Source organism: Electrona antarctica, assembly GCF_951216825.1.
Source record: "Electrona antarctica genome assembly, chromosome: 13".
In the NCBI taxonomy this organism is placed as follows: Eukaryota; Metazoa; Chordata; class Actinopteri; order Myctophiformes; family Myctophidae; genus Electrona; species Electrona antarctica.
Genome location: NC_136794.1, coordinates 47,357,377 through 47,378,524, shown reverse-complemented (window position 1 = coordinate 47,378,524; position 21,148 = coordinate 47,357,377). Strand labels below are relative to the sequence as shown.

Here is a 21,148-nt window from a genome sequence, read left to right as displayed (position 1 = left end):
CACTCCAAATGGAAATAAGCCCCCTTTATTTGATATCGATTTACATTTTATATAAAAATTACTTACATTTAATACATTTTCTTCAAAATACAAGCAGCCAAACGACATACAAATCAAATACAAAATTATAAAATTCCTTATATCTAGTCTTCCGTTTTCTGAAAGTAACAGATGTGTTTTATAATAACTCTCTAAATAACCGTATTGTATTCGTCGTGTTAGATGGTCTTCTTGTCTACGTTCTTTTAAACCGTCCTGTTGACATACGAGACCTATAGAAAAATATGGTATACAGTATCTGTCGTGTTCAGTATACAGTACAGGATCTGGAATTCTCCTCAACAGACATTCAAGGTGAGTTTTTCAAATCTCTTTCACCAAAAGCACAAGTTTAAGCGGGATTATACTGTGTGTGTGTGTGTGTGTGTGCCTGCGTGCGTGCGTGCGTGCGTGCATGCGTGTGTGTGTGTGTGTGTGTGCGTGCGTGCGTGCGTGCGTTTGTGTGTGTGCGCGTGCGTGCGTGTGTGTGTGTGCGTGCGTGTGTCTTGAAAATGATTCTCCACATTTCCGTTTTGTAGCAGAGTGAATGAAGGCGTCTGGTTGAAATAAATGGACAGCGTGAACAGAGTGTGCACTAGGGCTGGCAATTATCCCAACACTACATGTAGGTCAATAATATTGCATAACCGAAAAGCAGATTGTCTTTGATAATTTATATATCAATGAATCAAGATGGAAATAAATGTACAAACGGATTCGGTTTGTAAAATAAAAATAGTGAAAGTCTACAAGCTCACACAACGCACACAATGTGACATGTTAGCCTGTACGTAGATCTGCTATTTGTTATTAGTCCATAAATATGTAATCCAGGGAAACGTTTTAAATAATCGGTGATATTGATTCGACGTCGTATCGCACAGCCCTGCAGTGCACGCATAATGTGGGACACAGAACTGAGACAGAACTGGTATGGTATTAACACCACGAACTGGTATGGTGTTAACACCACGAACGCCCGGGGGTATTTAGGACCATTAAATCATTGAGAGCCCAGCGACTTGCAGCAACGGAGCACATGTAGCGACGCACCAGGCGCTATCCCGGATGTAGCTAGAAGTAGCTAGATGTAGCCAAAACACCCCCGAGACGATAGACAACAACGGGAGGTATGATTAATTCTAACGTGACTAGCGACGGGACCGCGATGTAAAACATAATCTTTGCTTAGAATTCGGACGGATTGATTTAGAATCAATTAGTTATTCACGTTTTAAGATTTGCTGTCTAATCCGCTAAAATGGCATCGAATGTTGCCCAACAGACACTCCCAACCTGTGGAGCGATGCGATCGGTTTTGATATAAATAAATCTCCGTCCTTTTATTAATCTCCGTCCTGAGCGCTGGGCGTTACTATTTGATAAGACGGAGACCTCCGTTTAAGCCACTCGGGGTGTTAACTGCAGAACACTGGGACATGGTGACTTCCACTAACCTGACTCCGCCAGATGTGGCAGCAGAGAGTACACTGGGTTCCCCCCTCCTGCTCCCATCTGGGAACTCTCAAGCCAAATTCCAATACCCAAAATCTCGGCCACTCGCTCACTCCCACTCGATCACTCGGGGTCATTCCAGCTTGACCCGGAAATGGTTAACGTTCCGATTGTTAAAGTGCTCCATCGAGGAGGAGAGTGGAGTCGAGTGGAGGAGCCGAGTGGGCTCTCCGAGACCGCATAGAGCGAGTGTACATCAGGTGCAGGCTCGGTGGAGTATGTTGTCTCCTCGCTGCGGATTTCCGCATCACGTGTACATGTTTTTTTCCTTCTCCAGTGACATAAGTCCGCCTCCTCCACATGTGGCACAGAAAACACTGCTTGAAACCCGATACTATGCACCCCCCCCCCCCCCCCCCCACACACACACACCCTCCATCCACTAGCTGACGGCCGCTGCGGCTGATGAGACGCTGTTGCTGACCCAACACACACATGCACGCACACACACACATTAAACTAAAAAGCTTTGCTGTTTGTTGAAGAGACACATTTTCGCTGAATTAATAGAGCTTCAGAATGATACAGTAGCCTATAGCCTATGTGAAAGTGAAAGGACCACAACAAGCCACTGGCTTTATTGCGTTGTGTGATATAAGCATAATAAAAGTAGGCTATATTGTGCGCACCTCAAAAGCTATAGTTAATTTCTCTCTGTGCATGCCTGAATGCACAGACTGCTATGAATGACGGTGACAAAAATGTATTTATTTATATGTGGACTGAACTGAATATGTAAGTCAGAGAGACTACCTATAATTCCTGTTATAGTGTCCGTTATTTGCAAAGACCGTTGGAGGAGGGACTGTCCAATGAGGGGGGGGGGGGGGGGGGTATTTATACGAGCAAAAAGGAACGCGGGCTGCGGTAGCCTCGGTCCCAGGCTCACTTAACTGCGAAAAGATTCAAAAGAATAGTGAAATTATTCACTATTTCAGGAATAAATAGCCTTGTTGCACATGTTACCAATACATACACATTGGCCTCGGTTACATGCACAAAAATGAATTGTCTATTCTGTAGACTGTACGGCTCTGGGTTCAGAGTTCCAGTGATCCAGCTGTGTGACACTGTATTGTTCCACCACTTTTGCTTTGGCAATGTAAACGTATGTTTTCCCATGCCAATAAAGCCCTTTGAATTGAATTGAATTGATTCACGTCATAAATGATCGCGGAATGTGCCGTCGCTTTGAAATGACAGCGGAGTACATTCCGATTCTAGAGACAAATCCACTCCACCACTCTGTCCTCGCATCGAATCCTCTCCTCCTCCACTCCTCCTCGCTGGGGGCGGAGCCGAGGAGCGAGTGGAGGACGCGAGGGGAGTGAGCGAGTGTGAAAGTTGCGGTATTGGAATTTGGCTTCAGGCAGACTTGATGCCCGGCCACAAAACGGCCTGGCCAATCAGCGGCAGCTAGAGGCGGGATCAAAGCATACACAGTGCTGCATACACAGTGCTGCCTTGATGGGAGCAGGAGGGGGGAACCCAGTGTACTCTCTGCTGCCCCATCTGGCGGAGTCAGGTTAGACTTCCACCCCACCTCCAGTCAAAGTTGACTAACTGTGACCCCCACGAGACGAAGACGAAGAATAAAACAATACAAAAAACAAAGCTTCATTATTCAGTTATGAAGCTCTGACATGTTCTAAGCATCACATGGCATCATGACACAAATTAACAGACTGCCCCATCAGAAAGAAACCATGGAACTCATCGTTTTTTTAAGACACAACGTCCGTTCGCTCATGAAAAACACATAGTCCAAGTCTGTGTTTATCAACCTCGGCAGAAGAGCACGCCATCGGCAAAAGAGGGGACTGCCATGGTGGGCAGAAGAGCACTCCATGGGCAGAAGAGTCCACCGCCGTCCACTGCACTTCAACTAGACACATACTGGTAACAGATACATATATGAGCGCATGTGTCTGAGGGCCTTTGTCCACCAAGGCGTTTTTCTTCCTGAACGCAGCAGCATGTACAGTCCTGTCCCCTAAGTTTCTTCCTCAATCTCAAAATGGTCTCTATGGGTTCTGAAAGGTACCTTGGTTAGCCACACCCCTCGGGGGAGTGGCCCCCAAAGGTACCTATGAGCCAGTGACATCCATAGGTACCTCTCTGGAAGGAACGAATTGAACCGCACTGTATTTTCAATTGTTTTGCGCATGTTACGATAATTATGCTGGATTCTGCGGCGTGGCGAGTCGCTGAGAATCAATCCTGCGCTACACATTCACGTTTTTCACCATTTTTATCTGGTCGCATAAGAGTTGAAGTTGTGTCTTCAAAGTCTTGAGATGTGTTTTTAGATGTGCCGGCGACGGGAGAAGAAGAAACGCTTTTGGTGGACACACACGGCCTTAAGGGTTTAAAGTTTAAAACAGTGCACACGTTTGTACTCAGGTGTTAATAAAGTTTTTGCAAGTCAGCAGCGTTTACTTTAATGTCGTATGGTGTATATAGTGCTGTATAACAAATGTCTGAACGAACATTAGAAAGCGAAAACAGAAACAAAAAAAAGAAAACAAAGAAGAGGGATAATAAAAACCGTCCAGCACACAGACAAGGACGTTATGCTGATGCTAAACCAATCAAACCTAAACCAATAAGAGAGAGCCTGATAGGAAGTAGAAAATCCTGTTTTTTTTTTTCCTTTCACTTTATACATTTGTACACTGTGGTAAAAAAAGGAGTAGAAAGTGTATAATTCAGGCTACGCGGCGGTTTCACGAATTGTCCCCTCTAATTTCTTTGGGAGTAGCTCTCTCCTCTCGTCGATGTTGATGACCGGCTTCCGACAGTTCTGCCCGTCTAGATAGATCTTTGCATACACCGGGTTGGAGTAGTTCATGGGCTGCAAAACACGGAGGAGAGAAACACAGAGGATGGAATGGAAGGAGAAAAGACTTTAATCCCTTTAGGCCTGAGATCAGATTCTAAAAATGTCTTCTACATCCTGACAGTTTTCTGAAAAAGCTATGTTTCGTTCTTCGTTCTTCGATTTTTCTAAAATAGCAGACCTACAAGCTCGTAGCGCGCCACTCGGTGGCGCGCTATGAGCTTGTAGATCTGCTATTTTTCAATAGCTAAAGCATAACATAATGCTAACACCAAAAGGGGTTCCCGCACAAACTGGGTTAATCCCTGGCTCGTGGCTTTAGAAACAGCAATAAATTCAACAGAGTGCAACGGCAATTATGGAAGAATTGTTGTTGGCTGTGCGAAGAAGAATAACATTACTTTGTAATGGACAGGTAAACAAGCAAGAGGGGAAACTCTACAGTATGAAGCAATGCAGACAGAGGCTGAAGAAGGAACAAAGGAAATTACTCATGCATATTAGTGGAAGTTATTAATTATCCCGAGCTCACTGCCGCGCTCCTCAATATCGTTATGTCGTTGCTGTCGGGCAGAATTAACCTCTTATCTCCGTATTTTAACTTGCTTTATTTTTTATTTTTTTAATAATTTTTATCCCACGATTTTGCAACCCAGTTTTTTCACCCAGTGCCAATTATCTAATGTAATCCTGGGCGCTACACTTCCTCTGCCAACCTGGGAGAACAGCGGACTGACCTCATGCTTCCTTCTATGCATGAGGAGTCCAAGCTGCTTCTTTTCACCTGACAGGGGGGAGTTTCCCTGGCCGGACGTAGCGTGTGGAAGGAACACGTTATTCCAACCAGTTCCTTTCCCCTCCATCAGGCGCCCCGGCTGGCCAGGGGGAGGTAGTTTTAGAGACCAGGATTACTGCATGTTTTTGTGAGGGTACCTACCCTAGTGGACACGGGGAGAACATGCAAACTCCACACAGAAAGGCCCTTTCGCCAACCCCACCTCGGGTATGGGCACTGATGACGCGGAGGAGGGAACACGCCCACAGCGTCCCAAGCGGGAATCGAACCCAGGACCTTCTAGCTGTGAGGCGACAGCACTACCGACTGTGCCACCGTGCCCCGCGGGAGTAACTTGCTTTATGTTTGGTTTTTGGTTTTCCCGTAATTGAATGCCCTACTCCGTCGTACTGTTAGTGTCACACGGCACGTTGTGAGCTTGTAGATCTGCTGTTTTTTGCCTTCCTTTTTTATTTTTAAATCTTGAAAAGCAACAGTTTGGGGACATAACAAGGTTTCCACCCGACGGGTAACGACATAATCCTGACTAATTAATTTCCTAGGAAATTGGGGTTGTCCAAATTATAATAATAAAAATAATAATAATAATAATACCGATGGAATAAGGGCCTTTCCCGGCCCCACCCCTCTCACATTGTTTATATTGTGTTTAGGATCCAAGATGGCCGCAGCACCAGGAGGGGGTGGGGTGGAGGTGAGCGGGCGGGGTCGACATATGTCCCTTACTGGGCTGCATTCAAGACACTTGCCTTGTGTCTGACACCTGACTTGTGTCTGAACACAGCTTTGATGGATGTGTTCTGCCCTCCCCCCCATCAAACAAAATGTTTGGTCAAACCATATGGGCTTCCATTGGAAATGCATTGGAGTGTCCATTATACACAGACACAAGACAAACACAAGACAGGTGTCTTGAATGTGTGAACGCAGCCCAGTAAGGCCACCCCCTCATGGTGCTGCGGCCATCTTGGAAACTAAAACACAATGGGAGAGAGGTGGGGGCGAGAAAGGCCCTTATTAATTTTTATGTTCATGTTGATATGAATTCACCTGTCCAGGAATAACCTCCTTGGGCACAACAGCGAGTACGCCCAGCTGGGCACGGGGATCAGTGGACTTTACGCACCAGCCCTGCAACAAAACATGTACGGTCGCTTAGCTGCAAAAACCCTAGTGAGCCAATTAACCGATGCCAAATAACTCTGATAGTCAGGGGATATGAATAAAACCTGGGAATAAATTTCTTACCAAGAATTTTCTTCACCAATGTGTTTGTAAAGGTGTTTACTAACATATCTCACATTGGTTTATATTCAACCACGCTAGGGGATTTTTTGACAGCTGCTGAAAGTTGGGGTACCATCAACAGCCAATATATGGCAAAATGTTCTAAATTTCATTATGCATTAGTAGCATGTGACGTGTCAAACTAGGGGGTTTTCATGATTCTGAATCCATTCCAAGCATTAGTTTTGCAGGAAAAACACTCCTTGGGCTTAAAAAGGCCATAGATGTCATCACAAATAGTGTCTATGGCTGTTTTTAGCCCAAGGAGTGTTTTTTGTGCAAAACAAATGCTTGGAATGGATTCAGAATGATGAAAACCCCCTAGTTTGACACGTCACATGCTATTTAAAGCATAATGAAATTTAGAACATTTTGCCATATATTGTCTGTTGATGGTACCCCAACTTTCAGCAGCTGTCAAAAATTCCCCTAGGGTGGTTGAATATAAACCAATGTGGGATATGTTAGTAGACACCTTTACAAACACATTGGTGAAGAAAATTCTTGGTAAGAAATGTATTCCCAGATTTGACTGGTAATACTGATAATATTCCCTGACTATGAGTAGAAACAACTGCATATGACCGAAAGACATGGCACACAACCTAATAATTAGCCCGGTATAAAGCAGTGATTCTCAATTTGTTCATTCCAATCGGACCCTCAAATTGATATGTACTTGGCCGCGACACCATCTGAAAACGTTTTGTGCCAAGATATAAGTAAAAAGAAAATACATATACATTTTTGAGATTTTTCAAAACAATAGCAGATGTGTACAAGCATGCAGCAGTGGCATAACGAAACGTGCTGTGAGCTTGTACAGTACAGCGATCACGTGTCTTCAGCAGACCGCTCTGACCCCAAGCCCTGCTGGGTAGGCGTTTTGCAGACCGGTCTGACCCCAAGCCCTGCTGGGTAGGCGTTTTGCAGAGACCAAAAAGTGGAAGAGCCAATCAGCGTCTGCGCTCAGGGCCCTGTGATTGACAATTGACATTGACTGTCGATGAATAGCTCTTAATTCTGGTTTTCTGCGAAATGTGAATTTGCGCGACCGAGATGGTTTACCAGCCTACATACTACTAATAGCATCATAACAGATGGTTTACCAGCCTACATACTACAAATAGTATCATAACAGCTTCCTGACTTAAAGATGGAGTGCCACAATTTTTTTATTTTTCCGGTTTTCCATGTGTCTATGAGGTGACAGTACTCCATTAGACACCCTGGAGTCGTTTTTATGTGCAATGGTGTATTAACTTTGTATTTAGGGTTTCTTCCTGGAGGCTGAACCCTTGACAGTCAAACGGTCCAATGAAATAAACAGTAATATAGTGACATCACACTATCAGACCCTCCCCTAACCCCTCCCCCTTTATCAAACAACTACAGCTGTGGGTGCGGCTTCAGTTCAGGTGGATCACCATCCATCACCACCCACCAGGCAAACCAGGCATACTTAATGAACTGGTGGGCGTGCCCACATGAAAACAACATTTTAATAAATACTGTACACTTTTTTGAAAAAATGATAGCTCCTTATATAACAATAAGACCTGATGATCATGTTTTAGGGTGGAAAAAAATCACGGCACTCCATCTTTAAATGTGCTGTCAGCAATTGCACTTTTTCTGTCTTTTCTTGTTTGATATTTTACAAAATGAGCTACATGTCTTGTGGTGTTTATGCCTGCATTTTAATCTCATCGTCAGATCCGTTTTTTTGTTTTGTTCTGTTTTTTTATCTAAAGCTGCCAAGCCAAAGATGAATCTATTCGCAAGAGAGTACAGCAGAGTGCAGAAGACTTGTTAGGTTTTGGAGGCATACGAGCACAGCAGCACGTATACGGCCTCCGGTGGAAAAAACGGAAGGCAGATACAGTCTAACAATAGCAGAGGTGGTGTTTTGCAGAAGGTAGGGAAGCAACAGCAATAAGCAACAGAGCTTTCTGTGGCAGGTGGAGCTCGATAACAACATCAGCCGAGGCGTCGTGATCCATTTGATACGCTGCATGTTAGTGCAGCGCTGAGAATACATCATCAACCAGCAGAGGCTGTCGGGGCTCGATCGGCGCGGCGTACGCCACCTGCATACGAGTACACGACCCAGTGGGCCGATAAGATTTACACAACATCTACAAATGTTACCGTCGCGGAACACGGTTCATCCAAACTGTCGACAACACATCAACTCAGTTACTGGGGGGAAAAACGACAGGATGTAATGCTGCAGTTTTTCACCCACAGTCACAGAGGCTGCAGTGGCATAAGGAACAGGAAATCATTCTTTTCACATTTGGGTTTCTTGTTGATACAGAAACCGGGACATTGTTTCTATTTCAACGGAGTATAGAACAATTTTGATTTGACTGTTGAATGAATGCGATGCGAGAGTGTGACCAACTCGAGACCCCCGAGTCGCTGCCCTCCACACTAAAACGCTCAAGACATCAGGGTCGTTGAGCTCTACAGTGTTGCAGTGTTGTGTTTATTTAAATAAAACATGAACTTGAACTTGCTCTGTGAGCATGGAACACCAACACAGCTCACCGGGGCTACAACATTCAACCGCAACTAAATAAATTCAAGGAGGCTTACATAAATAACATTGTAAAAACATGTCCTTGCTCGTGGATTTCTATGAGACATAACAGGTCGCATTGGGAAAGTGTGAAAGCGTTTCCTTGGCCTGTGGCCTGCCCTGTTAGAAACCGTAGCATTGTGGGTATGAACCACAAGGGGCACAACACATCTGCAAGTTAATATTTTCTTTTCCCACACAATAAACACTGCAAAGTATGCCAGGTGAGAGGAGGAACACTCCATTTAGAGGCTATAACCTCACCAGAGAAGGCAGTAGCACGGCGCGTGCGTGCACGCGTGCCATCTTGAATGCGATGCCCTTTAGACTCCCACCGCTTCCACATTAACGAGCCGTAAAACACCAACCTTGTGCGGGTCCAGCGTGAAGTTGGGTCGCAGCAGGCTCCCGGCGTCGGCGTGGTTGTCATGGTCCACTTCGTACATGTTGTACGACGGGTTGCCAATCTCCACGTTTATCCCCCCATTGGTCATGTTGGGCTGCCTCTGCACACGCTTCCCCCTGCGGGGAGGGGAGGGGAGGGGAGGGGAGGGGAGGGGAGGGGAGCGAGGCACCAGCCAAGACATCAGTGCAAAAATAAAAAGCGCCGTGACATAATCGCCACTGTCGGGCAGAAACCGCTTATCTCCCTGTTTTAACGTTGTTGGTTTTTTTTTTTTTGTAATTCAACGGCCTACCACACTGCGGCGGCACACCAAAGCATAGCAAATCCGCAAGCTCGAAAAAAAAGCGACGCGTTTCGAGCTTGTCGATCTGCTACTTTTAAATATTTTTTTTTGTGGCTTTCGCCTTTATTTTATATATTTTTATGGAGGGACAGACAGTAGGCTGACGGGAAATGGGGAGAGAGATGGGGGGGAAGACATGCAGTAAAGGCCGTCGGGATCGGGAGTCGAACCCGCGGCACACTGCCAGACTGGATTACCAGCCAAGGCGCCTGGACCACTGAGCCATGGCCCAAGCCTGGACCATTGAGCCACGGCCCAGGCCTCGATCTGCTACTTTTGACCATTTTTTAAATTTGTATATCCTGAAAAGTTACAGTTTTGGACATATGAGGTTTCCACCCGACAGAGACGAACATATACAGCATGCGTTGGCGCTGTTGGTGCCTCGACTCCACTCGGTACCACAGCAAACAGCTGTAGCCTATATATATATAATCTCAAAGTCACGCCGCCGCCACATGGCCGCCTGCTTTCCATAATGTGATGGAGCAGGTCTATAAGGCACTGAGGCAAATCAAAGGGGCTCCGCTGAGCATAATCATTACACGGGATCTCTTTTCCAAATGGAAACTTGCTCCGTTATACTTGTTTACGATAAAGATTTCAAAGCAGGGAAATGCAGGCCTGGACTTCTCTGGTGGCTACCGTTTGCTGGTTTGGTGGCCTTTGAACATGACATATAATATATACATTTTTATATATAATGTGTGTGAGTGTGTGCGGGCATGTGTGCATCATGTGCGCGCGCGTGTGTGTGTGTGTGTGCCCTGCTTGTTAGAAACGGTAGCATTGTGGGTATGAACCATAAAGGGGCACAACGCATCTGCAAGTTAACAATGCTAACAAGCCATTTCTGCGGAAAGTCTGGATAATATTTTCTTTTTCCACACAATAACACTGCACAGTATGCCAGGTGAGAGGAGGAACACTCAGTTTAGAGGCTATAACCTCACCAGAGAAGGCAGTAGCACGATGTTTGCATGATGATGAGCATGATGTTTAATAACAGCTAGGTCTTGCCTGGGCTTTTAATCAAAGGTGGGAGTATTTGTTCTAATTTATATGCCAATTATGTAATGTTATCTTACAGTATTTAATTGTGTCTATTGTAATCTTTGTTTATTTTTGAAGTGCAACTGTTGCACTCTGTATTTGTTTTTATTTCTGTAAAGCACTTTGAATTGCTTTGTGTATGAAAGGTGCTATATAAATAAAATTGCCTTGCCTTGCCATGTGCGTGCGTGCGTGCGTGCGTGCGTGCGTGCGTGCGTGCGTGCGTGCGTTTCACCTCTGCCTCCGTCTGCAGATGAAAACACCTGCCACCACGGTGGCGATCAGGATGACCAGCAGGACCAGAGGCACGATGATGGCGATGCTCCCTGAGGAAGAGACACGAGGGTGAGCAGCGTTGACTCCGTCGACTAAGGCCTGACTCACACCTTCGCATCTAGCATACAACATTGATGCATGCTAGATGTATGAAAGGGTTTGTTTACATCTTGCCGCAATGCATTTCCAATGGAAGTCACATGGTTTGACACATTTGTGTTGTACTGCTTTCGGCTGTGTTTCGACTGCCCCCCACCCCCTCATACAACACAAATGTTGTGTCAAACCATGTGACTCCCATTGGAAATGCATTGTGAGCGTGCTTCAGTCAATAAGTCTCATGCATCAGCTATACATCAATCTGTTGCGAAGGTGTGAGTCAGGCCTAAAACTAAGACGAAAAATGTCTTAGTTTTAGCTAACTAACTAAGCTAGGATGACTAAGACTAAATATACTGACAATTTCGTCAACAAATAAAAACTAGACTAAAATGTTAAGAAGGGACTAGTGGACAAGAGTTCCAGTACAAGTCATTTTACATTTGCTTGCATGCTGAAAATAGTCGATCTACAAGCTCACAACGCGTTGCGCTGCGACGCGTTGTGAGCTTGTAGATCGACTATTTTCAGCAAGTGTAAAGAGTGTCATTACGACGGCATCAAGGCCCGCCAAAATACATTTTGGTCGACTAAATCAACTGTAGATTTAGTCGACTAAAAACGTATGAAATTTAGTCGACTGAAACTAGACTAACACTATAAGACATTCCGGGTGACTAAAATGTGACTAAAACTAAATTCAAAATGTGCTACCAAAAACAACAGTGAGGGTGAGGCGCGGTAACAAACAAAACAACTCCAACTGAGATACGTTGAATTCGGGACGCGACCGATCGCTCATAAAATCAAAGCATTAGGACGATACATGTCCTTTTGCGTCCTTGATGATGTCCCCTAGTTGCTCCCGATGTGCAGGTTGGCGGCGGTGGCTCAGGTGTAGAGTGGCCGGATGGTAACCGCAAGGTTGCCAGTTCAAACCCGGGCTCCCCCAGGGTTAGTGTCGAAGTGTCCTTGAGCAAGACATTGAACGCTCCTGATGTGCAGGTTGGTGCCTTACATGGTTTCCGCCGCCATCGGTGCAACGGCGTCAACTTTGGGAGTGCCTGAGGGCTTGGGCACCCACTGAAAAAAGAATAAGCCAAATAGCACCCGCTGAAGATCCCCTCCCCCTGGTCATTTTGTCACGTAGGCACACACCTTTACGGTGTTCACAGAACAGGTATTCAAATGCTAATACGGTGGCTTTGTTCCATTGACCGCAGGGTTCATTCACACTCCGTCTCCTGCAGCAACACAACACTAACACAGTCAGCGGAGAGGCTGCTGTCTGTGTACCGTCGGCCCGTCTGTAAAGAGCCATGAGTCTGGAGGGGAGGGGAGGGGAGGGGAGGGGAGGGCAGCAACACCGCCGGCCAATCTCCACACTGACTTGAGACTTGACAAACAGAGCCATCTCAGCCAAAATATCCCCAAACAATGTCCGGGGAACAGAACTGTTCCTTTTCCTCAGACTACTTGGCAGGGAGGCGGGGTGCCTGGTGGGCGGGGCGGTGGGCACCCACTGCCGTTATAGGAACCTGCCGCCCCTGCATCGGTGTATGAATGTGAGTGTGAATGGGTGAATGTAATGCACAATCTATGTAATGCGCCTTGGATAAAAGCACTATATAAATGCACCATTTACCATTTTGGTGCCTTGCATGGTTTCCTCCATCATCGGTGTATGAATGTGTGTGTGTGTGTGTGTGTGTGTGTGTGTGTGTGTGTGTGTGTGTGTGTGTGTGTGTGTGTGTGTGTGTGTGTGTGTGTGTGTGTGTGTGTGAATGCGTGAATGTAATGCACAAACTATGTAAAGCGCTTTGGATAAAGGGCGGCGCTATATAAATGCGCCTTTTGTTCCTTTTGTATAAATTTACCACTTATACAAAAGGAACAATAGTTTATTGTGTGTTTCCTCTTTCTGGGAAATCCAGCGTGCGTTGAATTACAACCATTTTGATGTGCAGAAATGTACGTGCACTATAACAGCACACGTACTCACCAGGGACAGTAACTACAGTGTGGGCTGTGTGATGTTTCCAAGGTGCGGAAGCTATTGTAGATTCTATTTTATCCACATGCCAGATATAATATTGCAGGCTATAGAAGCTGCATGGAAGCTTCACTATGCTGCAGGATTGGAAGGGTTGTTTGTGTGTGGGAGGTTCAAGGTCATACATTTCATTTATTTGTGAGACTGCTGCTTAAACCATTTTGGGCGAGAACCCCTTTTGGTGTTAGCATTATGTTATGCTTTAGCTATTGAAAAATAGCAGATCTACAAGCTCGTAGCGCGCCACCGAGTGGCGCGCTACGAGCTTGTAGGTCTGCTATTTTTTGAAAAATCGAAGAACGACTGACATAGAAACATAGCTTTTTCAGAAAACTGTCAGGATGTAGAAGATATTTTTTTGAATCTGATCCCAGGTCAGAATGGGTTAATCTACAGTACAGGATGTTTTGATTACAATATTGTGTGTGTTTTGTGCAGCTGCTGAATGCATCTGAACTTTATGTCGCTGCTGTCGGGCGAAAATCCTCCAACTTCCATTGGTGGAAAGTACTCAAGTACATTTAGTCAAGTACTGTAGTTTAACGGTATTTTTTTTAGGTACAGTAATTGTACTTTACTTTACTTTCACTCCAATACATTTCAGAGGCAAATATTGTACTTGTAAGTAAGTAAGTATCCTTGCAGAGACATGAGGCCCATAGGGCAGGAATCTATCTCCTGTTTCTGTAGCGTGAGAGTCTTTGGTATGACGCGGTTGACCTCCCAGTCTCAGGGAGGACACTCTAACCACAAGGCCACTGAGCTGGTAAATATTGAACGCCACTACAATTATTTGACAAGTTTAGTTACTAGTTAATTGTAAATTTTGATTATTATTACAAAACATACATAACATAAGCCACTTCAGCCCTACATACATAGAGAGTACTCTATACTGCCCCATCTGGCCAACATCATTTGCTGTTCATATATTCAGAACGGGTAAGGACTAGTATATACCACACACACACACACACACACACACACACACACACACACACACACACACACACACACACACACACACACACACACACACACACACACACACACACACACACACACACACACACACACACACACACACACACACACACACACACACACAGGCTATAACAAAAGGTGTTTTGTTCAAGCAATCTCTAGCCAGGCCGCCTACGAGTCTTGCTTTTCTTTCATGGGTTTTATTAGTACTCTAGAGAACAGGGTTCATTCATTCAATGTGGCAAATTCTGTTGACAACATGAATAATACTACCTGTCTCCCAGTGGTGGAAAGTAACTAAGTACTTTTACTTAAGTACCTGCACTTAAGTACAATTTTGAGGTATTTGTACTTTGCTTGAGTATTTCCAATTTCCAGTACTTTTACTTCTACTCCACTACATCTCAGAGGCAAAATTTGTACTTTTACTTCACTACAATTATTTGAAAATTTTAGTTACTAGTTACTTTGGAGATTTTAATTTTGATTAGAAAACATACATTAACCACTTCAACGCTATACATTTTGGCAATTTGAAAATAGCCGATCTACAAGCTCACAATGCGCCGCATTGAGAGCTTGTAGATCGGCTATTTTCAATAGATTTTGTACACATTTTGAACTTGTGAAATGGGACATTCTGCAATACGAGTACTTTTACTTTTAGTACTTTAAGTACATTTTGATGCCGATACTTTTGTACTTTTACTCAAGTACATTTTCAATTCCGTACTTTTACTTGTAACGAAGTAGTTCTAAATTGCAGTATTGGTACTTTTACTGAAGTAAAACAATTGAGTATTTTTTCCACCACTGCGGTCTCCCCACACATGTATGTAGAAGGACAATAGTCTTGTTTAATACTGTTGTAATAATAATAATTATTATTATTATTATTAATAATGTTGTAGGATCCGCAGCAGCAGTCAAACCAAACGGACGCGTTTTGGCACGCAGGTCTTTGTCAGTGTAGGAAAGCCTACAACTTTAGTTACTAGTTACTTTGTAGATTTTGATTATCATTATTATACAAAACATACATTACCCCACTTCAGCGCTACCCATTTCTAACCTGGGTTATTCCAGCCTGATTCGCTGCATGTGTTCCAACTAAGGGGCGACTCACACGGTCGCAACAGATTGCTGTATGCTTGTTGTATACAAAGGGTGTGACACAGCTTGCCCCAATGCATTTCCAATGGGAGTCACATGGTTTGACACAACATTTGTGTTGTATGAGGGGGAGGGGCGCAGTCGAAACACAGCCGAAACAGCTTGTAGTCCAAAATGTGGACTACAAACCATGTGACTTCCATTGGAAATGCATTGGGGCGGCCATGACACTCACAACATTCATACAACAAGCATGCATCAATGTTGTATGCTAGATCGAAAGGTGTGAGTCGGGCCTAAGTGACAATTACAGATCCACGGAACGCACCAACTCAGTCCGCAGCCAACCCGGGCTAATACATTTCTGCCAATAGCCGACCTACAGATGTCATAATATTTGCCTCTGAAATGTAGTGGAGTAGAAGTAAAAGTACTGAAGGTTTTGACAGTACAGTACAAATAAACCTTGTTGTTAAGTACAGTACTTGAGTAAAATGTTGTACCTGGTTACGTTCCCCAACATGAGCGCACATACATACTGTACTGTGTCAATGGGGGAGCATTGAAGGTGACAACAATCAGCCTTTTGTGTGTGAGGAGGGAGAGGCAGTCAGGGCGAGGCGCCTGGTGAGGAGAGGCAGTCAGGGCGAGGCGCCTCAGCGCCTGGCCCATGTGATAATAGGGAAGAGGGACTGTTGTTGTTGTTCCATTATGATTTCTCCAGACACAACCCAGACATGTATTAAGGAGGGACATTTTTCCATTTCCAAAATCCATTTCAGTCATTCAAACATGTGACCCAGCACAAGAACTGGTGTACAGTACCGTCGCAGACTCCTTTTATTTCAAAGAACCAAAACAACCTCCTTGTCAGTGACATGACAATAGACTGAATAATGCTATGTATATGTCTGTAAGTTAAAGATTCTGTCTGTAAGTTATCGATTCACGGACCAACATAAAACATAAAACGTTGTGAAATGTGCTGGTCTGTTGTTTGGCATCAGAGTTTGTTTGGCGTGTGTATCTCCCCCCCTGCTTGTTATAAATCTTAGCATTCTGGGAGTCATACTCGTTGAACCGGTAAGGGCCACAAGTATGTGCAAGTTAACCCATTTAGGGCTGAGGTCGATAAAAAAAAGGCTTCTAAATCCTAACATTTTTCTGAAAAACCCATGTTTCTATGTCAGTTGTGCTCAACCTTTTTCATGTCAAGGACCCCCAGAATTATCTCTATTGGGCCACGGACCCCCATCTCAAAATATGTAGTTCCAGGGACCCCCAGAAGCCAATATTTTAGTTAAAAATGAAATATATATTCAAAGATTTGTGCCACATTTTCACGACTTTTCAAAAATATTTTTCAATAGCTAAAGCACAACATAATGCTAACACCAAAAGGACGTTCCCGCCCAAAATGGGTTAACAATGCTAACAAGCAATTTATGTGGGAACTCGAGATAATATTTCTTTCCACACACAATAACACGTACTGCAGTGTTTGCCCGGTGGGGGGGGGAAACATCCAATTTAGAGACCTCACCAGACAGAAGGCAGCTAGCAGCACCTTGTGCACTCCTGAATCTAATTGGTTAGCTCACACTCAGCCCACATTAATAAGCCATAACCTTCTCACCTAAAAGTCAGAAGTGAAAGCATGCAAATAAGAAAAATAATGCATCAATATCGGTTCCTGCAATTACATCCCGTACGTCCTCCAGTATGTCACCTGTCGGTGTTGGTTAATTGGCTTGAGAGAACAACTCAGGGATTGAAATGTCACTGACTGCACGGTCGACTGTAAGACGGACTCAAGTAAATATACTTAAAGGTATATTCAGTGATTTCACTTAATTCAAATATCACTTATTTTTTCTTATTTTTTGGATAATCCTCCCTACTATAAAGTGTGCTGACCATATAAGGAGTTCCTCCCTGTCCCCAGTGAGCCCCTGGGGTCAAAAAACCCTAGTTTCGGTTTGGGCTTTGGGTGGCAAAGCCTTCATCCAATCAGGATGAGAGGGGCCTTCCTCCAATCATGATCGAGTGGGGCGGGCATTGGTGCACGTGCTGTTGGTCTGTTGTACTTCCCCTACTGTAGAGCGTGTGCATGTACACATCTTGTTACCGGGGTGGACCGTTTTTTTTCTCCAAATCACCCAAATCACTGAATGCTCCTTTAAACGGGAGTTCCGCAGTAGCCGTTTAGTTTTTACTGCATTCTGATGATAATGTACTGCATGAACCACTGTTAGTGTTTGTCTTTAAAGGACCACTTCACCACTTTTCAACCTATCTTCATAATGTCCTCACTAATAATCATGAAAAAAATGGCGCAAATTCTTTCTACTTGGCCTGTGTCTCATGGGAGGGCTGTGGGCAGTTCAGAAACCGTCCTCCAGTGACATCATCGATGGGGAATCCAAGCTAATAGAAACTGCAGGCTTTCTAGTCCTGAAAAGTTGCAATGCGAAAATGGAAGCCATGGTTCTCACGATAATAAAAAAATATCTTGTTTAAAAAATAAATCTGCCTAATGATGATGTCACTGGAGGACGGTTTCTAAACTGCCCACAGCCCTCCTATGACACAGACTGAGTAGAAAAACGGTCAGTATCGGTCAGATTTCTCATATTCCATTCTGATTGGCATGAATAGACTAAAAATAAATGCATTTAAATAGCGCCTCTCTCCATGGCGCTTCACAATGTATTTCACATTCACTCATTCACACACCGATGGCGGGGGAAACCATGCAAGGCAACCATCCTGCTCATCGGGAGCAGTTACAGGGTGTTCAGTGTCTTGCACAAGGACACATAGCCATGAGGAGGGGCCGGGGATCGAACCTGGAACCTTCGGATTACACAACCGGGTCTGCCTCCTGAGCCACACCCGCAAAAGATTGGTCGCTTGCATGTAGAGGTGCCGCCTCCAAGCAAAGCAAAGTTCTTTGTTTACCCAGGGTGAATGGACTAAGCTCGAGATGCTTGTTTACAGCCAGACCCTGCTCATAGAACATTTCATGGTAGGGGTTCAATGCCTTGCTCAAGGGCACTTCAGCGGTGGTAATTTTAACGTGCCGGTCCGGGGATTCGAACTGGCGACCTTCCGATAACAAGACCGCTCCGCAAACCGTTCGGCCACCGCTGCCCCAAAAGTACAAACCGTTGCAAAAAGTACAAACAGTTGCCCTGAGTTCCTGGGTAGGCAGGACTACTACTAGTCTAAATGATTTGTACTTGAAAGATAGGGAACATATGGGAGTTTCTGACAACCTTATGCTCTTGACAATAATTAAGAATAAGAATAATATTCTTAATAATAATAAGATGTTGTGCCCCTCAAAGGCATGGTGCTGGTAGGCATTTCTGGGGATTCAAATGGGAGACCCTACACTGTAACCAAGCACTACATTACTCTGTGATTTAATTTCTTCCAATTTGCTTGTTCAGTCATGCATAATTTCCTCACAAGTTTCAAGTGTAGGGTTACTGTAGAGCAGGGATGGGCAACTTTGACGATGGAGAGGGCCACTATATTTCCACACTCACTCCCTAGGGCCATACATTACTGTCGTAGCAAAAATAGCCGATCTACAAGCTTGTAGATTAGCTATTTTTGCTATATTTGAATTGTAATCCTGAAAATTAACATTATGTAATTTGAAATGCCTTTAATTATACTTGTGCTGAGCATTGAGCTATACTAATTTAGACTGAAGTAATTCAAGCGGGTCATGTTTGCATGTTGTGGAATTGTAAACAGCTGAAACCAATACTATATCAGTATTCTGACATTAACCTGAGGGCCACATTAAAGGGTGCGTTCGGAAATGCACACCGGGAGCGCACTCGCCTATTAGTTTGCATTGCACAGTGCGCTCAGTGCGCTATTTCCGAACGCGCCCTAAGTGAAGGTTGGGGGCCGCATGTGGCCCTAAGTGAAGGTGGGGGCCGCATGTGGCCCTAAGTGAAGGTGGGGGCCGCATGTGGCCCTAAGTGAAGGTGGGGGGCCGCATGTGGCCCTAAGTGAAGGTGGGGGCCGCATGTGGCCCCCGGGGGCTAGCCTGGCTAATAAGCCAGACTAATATCACACAACACTGTCGCGGTATATCAGTCTGGGCTGGCTCCACTTGGATTTCATTTCCCGGGGAACATTTTCTCTTTGACGCAATTGGTCAGAGCTACTGTCAGTCAAAAGTCTCAAGCATTGAACGTCACTGTACCAAAGCCCGCCTATATTGCATACCGTGTCCCGATTGGTCCGACCTGTTCTCTGCTGTAGGAAAGAGGCGTGCTACTGAGCCTCGCCAGACCGTAATCCGCTAGTAGGCAACTTTTTTTTGCCAACGGCTGATTCGGTCTGGTTTATTAACCAGGCTACCCGGGGGCCGCCATGCTGTAGGGTTACTCACCTCCGCTGGTGTTGTCTGATCTGCTGCTCTTGTTGGGGGCGGGCCTCTCGCACTGCGTTCCCGCCCAATTGACCGAACACCTGGGGGGAGGGGTCAGAAGAAAGAATGACCTGAGCCGTCGTCATCTCTCAGCGTCTCTCTCCTAGCATGTTAGCATCTCCTAGCATATTAGCACGCCGCAACACGTACTATAGTCTCTCCTAGTATATTAGCACGTACTAATAGTCTCTCTCCTAGCATATTAGCACGCCGCAACACGTACTATAGTCTCTCCTAGCATATTAGCACGTACTAATAGTCTCTCTCCTAGCATATTAGCACGCCGCAACACGTACTAATAGTGTCTCCTAGCATATTAGCACGTACTAATAGTCTCTCTCCTAGCATATTAGCACGCCACAACACGTACTATAGTCTCACGCCGGTGTCGCGCACCTGGAATAGCCGGTTCCGATCTACCGATAATTCCGGTAATTGTAGATTGGCCAGCAAGCGATGGCCTGGAATCCAGACAGAGGTTGTTTAAGCCTTTTTGGGTTGCTTCTCCATGACATAATGTGATGGTCTTCTTCCTATGGGCGCGTTCGAAAATACCGCACCGGAGCGCACTCGCCTTTTAGTTTGCATTGCACAGTGCACTCAGTGCGCTATTTCCAAACGTGCCCTATTATGTCAAAAGGGACGGTTTGGGACACCAGGGAGCCGATGATTCCGATTGGTCTGTGGGGCGGGGCGGGACCAGAGCCCTCCAATGTCAAAGTCCAATTACTTCCCTTTCTACTGTGATTCGTTGAGCATTATCCAATCAGAAACGGCGTGTTGTGCCTATACATTACATAACAGGTGAGGTTTTGGGAATCAGGCTCAAAGGGAAGAGTGGCAGGTGGAGAAGCAAAGTGAACGAGCTCCTCCATCTGAATTCCAGGCTACACGCGCGACACAAGTCTGGGATTCGGCGGTGTCACACTTTGAAGTATTTTGATCAACACAAAATAGGCCTACATTATGCAGTCGTGAGGGCAACGCAGCCACCTCATAGAGAGTCAATAGAAAAGCAGTGGCTTTAGCCCCGACATTTATATAGAAATAAACAGTCTGAATGCAACACAAGACGTTTCATCTCATTGGTGTTGGGATGGGGGTCCGATGGGGGGTGTGATGCGTAGAGGAGGTGAGATCCAATTTGCACATGATTGACGCAGATGAGGGTCCGTAAAGCAGGAGTGATCGGATGGGTGCGACCGGGATGATGATGATGACGATCGGGACAGGAATTATTCTAAATTACATGCACTCTGAGAATCGGGAACATCAAAGCCGTCATGAATAAGAAGGCAGACCCCA

The 21,148-nt window shown here is 45.1% G+C and overlaps 1 protein-coding gene across 1 annotated transcript in view; it reads right to left on the bottom strand.

Annotated features, from left to right (window-relative positions):
* Positions 1-3,333: 3,333 nt before the first annotated feature.
* The window catches only part of lrp1bb (low density lipoprotein receptor-related protein 1Bb), a gene marked incomplete at its 5' end in the record, with an annotated part of 503,119 nt that continues 485,304 nt past the window's right edge, over positions 3,334-21,148 (bottom strand). The window contains 5 exon segments of the mRNA XM_079517841.1: positions 3,334-4,408; positions 6,240-6,320; positions 9,429-9,582; positions 11,098-11,188; positions 19,805-19,884. Coding sequence (XP_079373967.1) covers positions 4,268-4,408; positions 6,240-6,320; positions 9,429-9,582; positions 11,098-11,188; positions 19,805-19,884 — 547 coding nt within the window. The 3' untranslated portion in view covers positions 3,334-4,267.